This window comes from Chiloscyllium punctatum, chromosome 30 (genome assembly GCF_047496795.1).
Source record: "Chiloscyllium punctatum isolate Juve2018m chromosome 30, sChiPun1.3, whole genome shotgun sequence".
Taxonomy (NCBI): Eukaryota; Metazoa; Chordata; class Chondrichthyes; order Orectolobiformes; family Hemiscylliidae; genus Chiloscyllium; species Chiloscyllium punctatum.
This window is the reverse complement of record NC_092768.1, coordinates 24,651,784-24,657,953: the sequence shown is the minus strand read 5'-3', so window position 1 is coordinate 24,657,953 and position 6,170 is coordinate 24,651,784. Positions and strand designations below refer to the sequence as shown.

The following is a 6,170-nucleotide window of genomic DNA, read 5'->3' as shown; positions in this document are numbered from 1 at the left end:
ATGACCTGCTCCTACTGCTGGTTTGTATGTTTCTATGTTCATATCAATTAACTCTTGAGGCTGGGCAGACCCTTCATTGAGCTGTACTCGAGGTTTGCCCAGCTTTGAGACACATCGGCAGCCAAGCTGTTCCAACTGATTTGCATTTGATGTTTCTACACAATCGTGTGACTGTGATTAAGGGTTGACGCACAGAAATCGAATTGTTTAGTTTTAAGTAAAACAGATCAGTGCTGCAGCACATTGCATATTGTGTAAATAATTGACAAATTGTTCAACTTCAAGAGAATATTTGTCACACACTCCTGTTATTTCTATGGATCCTGTTCAACCTTTTGTTGTCCCTCTCATTGAGTGGACCCTGTGTGGAGCGGTGGATAAAGATGTGGCAAGGCTGAGTAAATGACAATGGAGACAGCATCTGGTGCAATGCTAGATTGAGATGAAAACATCAGCCCAAGGTCACCTGGTGGGAGAAGTGAAAGTCCCAGGGCTTAAGCCTCAGGTCTGCACTCAGCCTTATCCAAGGCTCCAGGTCCATGGCTAGGTCCAGGCACCAGATGGCTGAGGCAGTGACGTTCAGGTATGTGGACCCAGGCCAGGTCCCTACAGCACCAGCAGTGGCTTCACAGGTGAGATTGGCCCAGCATGAACTCACGGCAGCAGTATTGGTGAAGGCGAGGCAGCACCAGAGTGTGGTGAGTCTTTGTTCCAGTGGCAACGGTGTGGTTAAGCACGGTTGCGGTCATGTCATTGGTTTAGCAGCAGTGGACCCAAGGCATCAATGTGGAGAAGTGTGTAACCAGGCCCATGTCTGAGCCAGAAGGGGAGCTGTTCCTAAGACCACCACACTTTATTGAGATAAGTTTATGAGATGAATTTATTGTTTTATTTTTCTGGCTTTATATTCTGTACTTTGGTTTACTTTCTGCGTTTAAAGATAAGGCCATCATTGACAACATTAAACAACATTTTTCACTGCATTTGTTATTAATAGACTTGACAAGAAATCAAATCAAATCAAACGACTGGTCTGTGTGATGTTACTGGTCCATTGATCTCATCAAGGTGTTTGAGTGCAATTGGCATGAAGTCATCTTAAATCTAGACACATTATCCTTTTGTTTTACTTATTTAATTCTTGCAGTCAGGCTTTTCACTGCAAAGTTACATGATTAAATTTCTGGATGCAGTTAGCCAAGATTGCTGATACAATAATCACATTATACATCACTGCCATTTCTTTTCTTGAATGCAGTAGCAATGTGCCAATGCAATGGTTGTATTGTAACCTGAATCCGAAATGAAAATAGTAGTCTTATATGCATTTTGTTGCTCATTTTGGATTGTATGGCATTATTGATGTGTGAATAATCTTTTATTCCTGTTGTGTCCCAATTCTTTACTTGGTTTTTTTTCTCCCTTCCTTACCTTGATTTGGCAAAACACCTTGCCCTTTATTTGCAGCTATCCTCTTTTGTTGCTGCTGAATGTTGAAATTTACCAAACTGGGAATCAGCAACATGAGTTACAGCTGACCACTCTGAACAAACACATTTCAGTTTTTGCATTACATAGACATTTCTTGACTTTCTCTATGACTATTTCGCCAGTTAATAGAACAGAAATTAATTAAAATAATGCCTGGGTTTAAACATTGTTTTTAATCATAATAAAGTATTTAAGAATTCAGACTATAGCAGATTGTGGTTGAACAAGACATTGGTGAGGCCACTTTTGGAGGATTGTGTATGGTTTTAGTCACCTTCCTTTTGAAAGGATATCTGGATTAGTGGTGCTGGAAAAGCACAGCAATTCAGACAGCATCCAGGGAGGATAGGACTACAGTGCAGAAGGCTTAGAAATGGTTTACAAGAAAGTTGCCTAGAATGCAGGTTTTGAGTTATTAGGAGAGGCTGGATAGACTGGGACTTCTTTCACTGGAGCATAGGACATAGAGTTTCATAATATCACAAGGAGCACAGTTAAGTTGATTACCAAAGGTGTCTTCCTGTGGATGTGGGAGTTCAAAACTCGAAGCATATCTTTGAAGGTGAGAGGAGAAAGGTTTAAAAGGGAACGTAGGGGCAACCTTTTCACACAGGAGGTGGTGCATATGTGCCAGTGGACTGACAGAGTAAGTGACAGATGCAGATACAGTTAGAACATTTAAAAGATATTTGGATAGGTACATGAAGAGAAAAGGTTGACAGGGACAGGGACCAAACACAGGAAAGTGGGACTAGATTAGTTTGGAAAACATAGTTGGCATGGATGAGTTGAACCAAAGGGGCTGTTCCTTGTGTTTTTCGACTCGATGATTTGCTGCCTCAATGACTCTATCATTCTTTTGATTCTTGTCATCTTTTGTTCTTAAATATAGATTATCGTTCAATTTTGCTGCACCATTTTTGATTGAAGACTCTGTGCCAAGCAGACCCGTGATCAGGACACACTTCCCCAACCTCAAGAAAAATGTAACACAGAAATTTGAAAAGGCTACATGTACAGTGTACTTTATCAGGCTATCAACAAAATGTTGTCAGGGGTTATTTTCACTGATGCAGATAGTGATGAGGAAGAACATTAAAACTCCACCAATATTCTGCAGAACAGATATTTTCATGGAGAGAACCATTATGTGTGGATGCCTTGATTAATACAATGAGTTGCTTAACACATCCAATATAGATAGTCAAATTGGTCTTCCCTGCAGTCTCATACCACATAAATGTAGGAAAGGCTAAAGTCCTGTTTACTGTTTAAAAGCATCATATGAGTTTCCTTCTAATCAATTTTATGACATAGCACCTACCGTAATGTGACAATATTTACATATTAACTAGTAACTATAAATAACAATATTCATAGACCTGTGCAAATCCAGTCCACTTTGTCAGCGTTGCTTTACCATGTAAGGACACTGCTGCAGCATGATGAGATTTCCAGTGAAGTGAAATTGACAGGTTTATCACAACTGCAGACATTAACGCGAAAATGATAGAAATACTTATTGGACCAGACAGCATGAAAATAGCACTTGCTCATTACCTGAGTCGAAACTGAAAAGAGCCAAATATCACAGCAGCAGCTGGTTTGCCTCCTCCCATTCCATCCTACCGAAGGTAATTCAGAGTCTCCCTGCTGAAAACCATAACACCAAGAATCCCCATCACTATGAAGAAGGTGAGAATTTGGGAAGTTTGATGGTGGAAATGTTCACAGATGTTCATTCTTTTCCTTGCTCAAAGGGCAGATGTGTTGCCTGCTGGGCTTAGTTGCCCTTGAGAAGTTGGTGAGCTCTCTTCTTAAACTGCTACAGTCCATGTGCTGTCGGTAGACTCACAACACCCTGAGGGAGGGAACTCTTGGGTTTCCACTCAGCAACAGTGACAAGTTTCCAAGTCAGTTTGGTGAGTGATTTGGAGCTAATTTTCAGGTGGTTATGTTCCCATGTATTTGCTGCTTTGCCATTCTAAATGGAAGTGGTTGTGGGTTTGTAAGGAGCTGTCCAAGGCTTTTTGGTGAATTTCTGCAGTTCAGTTTGTCAATAGTACACACTGCTGTTACTGAGCATTGGTTGTGGAGGCAGCAGGGTATTTGTTGATGTAGGCCAGTCAGGTGGTCTGCTTTGTTCTGGATTGTGTCAAGCTACTGCAGTATTGTTGGAGCTGCACCCACCCAGGCAAGTGAGTCAGATTCCATCACACTCCTGGCTTGTGCCTTGCAGACGAGTGACAAGCTTTTGGGAGTCAGAAGGTGCATGACTTCACACAGTATTCTGAGCCTCTGACCTGATCTGAAACTACCTCATTTATATGGTGAGGCCAGGTGCACTTCTGGTTAATGGTTCCCCCTAGGATGTTTACAGCAGGAAATTTCATGAAGGCATTGTATGTCAATGTGCAGTGGCTGGATTGACTGTCATTGGAGAAGGTCAAGACTCGGCATTAGTGTGGCACAAATTTGAATTCACACGTGTCAGCTTTAGCTTCGATATTGGTCAAGGTCTTGCTGCATTTGTACATGTGATGTTTCAGAATAGTGTTGAAGATTGCACAGTCAACGAACATACCAACTTCTGACCTTATCACTTATGAAGCAACTGAAGACATTCATGTTCATGTTCATCTTCCCATGTGCCAGGTAACCAGTGGAAAGTTTGATGCCCTCCACCCCTCATTGTCATGGATTCCAGATTTGCTGGGGTTCCTTGATACCACACTCGATGAAATATGACTTTGATGTCAAGGGCTTTCACACTCACCATGCCAGAATAAGACAAACTTCTGGTAATTTACAGAACGTGGCATTTGTTGCAATTTTCCTTCCATTCCCTCACCATCCATCCCCCACGGGTTCCTCAAATCACATTCGGGAGAAATGATTTGGTGTCCCCCTTGGAAAGACTCCCCTGAGCCCAGTCTGAGAAACACTGACTGATTCATCTCCAACACCGTCATGTAGCGCCACCTCCCGCCTGTGGAGCAACATTACAGGCAGGAAGGTCCCCGGGTTCCTGCAGCTCACAGCTCATTCTACCCAGTCAGCCCCTCTCTACAATTGAGCTTCTATTTGTTTCTTCTCTCCCCCTCCCTCTTTCCCCCAGACTGAGACCATGGGGTCCATGGTGGGATGGGGGGAGCGGCTAAGTAATCACATCCCTGATACGGCCACAGATCCCAGAATCCCGTCTCCCAGAAATGAAATCTCTCCGGGGAGTCAGGGAGCGGCTGCTCTGTGTCTCCGAGTCTCACACTGGTCCGGTCCTCAGACAGGATGAGCTGGGGATGCGCTGTGTTCGGATCCAGAGTCAGAGAGGCTGGAGCTGGGGGAAGAGAACAAATAACACCGTCAGAGAGAGGGAGGGAGAGAGAGGGGCGCAGGGAGTGAGGGGTTGAGGGATTGAGGGAGTGGGATGAGTGTGGAGGCGAGATAAGGTGAGTCTGAAAAGGGGGAGTTTGAAGGAGGGGAGGGTCAGGGAAAGGGGAGTGAGTGAGGGAGAGTGTAGTGACTGATGAGAATGGAGGAATGAGGAGGAAGGATGGGTAAGGCGGATGGAGGGAGATAGAGAGGAAAGGAGATTGAAAGGTGGTATGAGAGAGAGAGGGGTGTGGAGAATGAAGGCGAGCCCAGAGGGTGGTGAGGAATGGGAGGGTTGAGCCAAAATAAATTAGTTCCCTCACCTTCCCGGCTCCTCACTCTCCCCGCACCCGCTGTTGCTGCAAAATCAGTCTGCCTCCCGGTTGGAATACAGACACACTCTAACCTCAAACCTTTCAGGCAGTGTCTGAGCTGAGATATCACTTTCTAAAAGTAAAACCAAAAGTTATCTCGGGACTGCGATTTGAATCAAATTCTGGGATTTACATATTAACCGAAACCTGCAACGGATTTTAGCTGATTATAGATTTAACAGAAATCTCGGTTTGTTCAGTACCATCGCAACATTTGTGTGGCATTTTCTTATTTTACCAAAAATTCTGTGTCCTGTGATCCTTCCCCACTAACTCCCTGACGAAGGAGCAGCGAAAGCTTGTACTTCCAGATAAGGGATTCTGGATTAGTGGTGCTGGAAGAGCACAGCAGTTCAGGCAGCATAAAGACAGTGAGCCTGAAGCGTGGAGAGATAAACTCGAGGAGGGTGGGGGTGGGGAGAAAGTAGCATAGAGTACAATGGGAGAGTAGGGGAGGGGATGAAGGTGATAGGTCAGGGAGGAGAGGGTGGAGTGGATAGGTGGAAAAGGAGATAGGCAGGTAGGACAAGTCCGGACAAGTCATGGGGACAGTTACTGAGCTGGAAGTTTAGAACTAGGGTGAGGTGGGGGAAGGGGAAATGAGGAAACTGTTAAACCTGTTGGACTATACCCTGGTGTTGTGTGATTGTTACCGTGGTAATTCTTAGTGTCGTGAAAGACACTAAGAATTAAACGTAAGATTCTTACAGACGGATCCCCGGACAGACTGCTTCCGTATCTGTCATCTCATTCTGTCGATATCTAATACTTTGTGTTTGAGGGCAAGCGGATGTAGTCATTCACACAACCCAGTTCAGTGATCTGGATCTTACACCGGATTGCACCAGAGGGTTTGTAACTGAACAGTGAGCCCATTCTGCAGCTCAATTCAGGGAAAACTCACTCCCCGCCCATCTCCACCCCCGCACCCCC

The 6,170-nt window shown here is 44.4% G+C and overlaps 1 protein-coding gene across 2 annotated transcripts in view; it reads right to left on the bottom strand.

The window, feature by feature from the left end:
• Positions 1-1,154: 1,154 nt before the first annotated feature.
• The window catches only part of LOC140455295 (erythroid membrane-associated protein-like), a 54,407-nt gene continuing 49,391 nt past the window's right edge, over positions 1,155-6,170 (bottom strand). For both annotated transcript variants that reach the window (XM_072550045.1, XM_072550046.1), the window contains 2 exons: positions 5,187-5,310; positions 1,155-4,828 (listed from right to left, as the gene is read on the bottom strand). In XM_072550045.1, the coding sequence (XP_072406146.1) occupies positions 4,572-4,828; positions 5,187-5,310 (381 nt within the window). In that variant the 3' untranslated portion in view covers positions 1,155-4,571. The remainder of the gene's footprint in view (positions 4,829-5,186; positions 5,311-6,170) is intronic.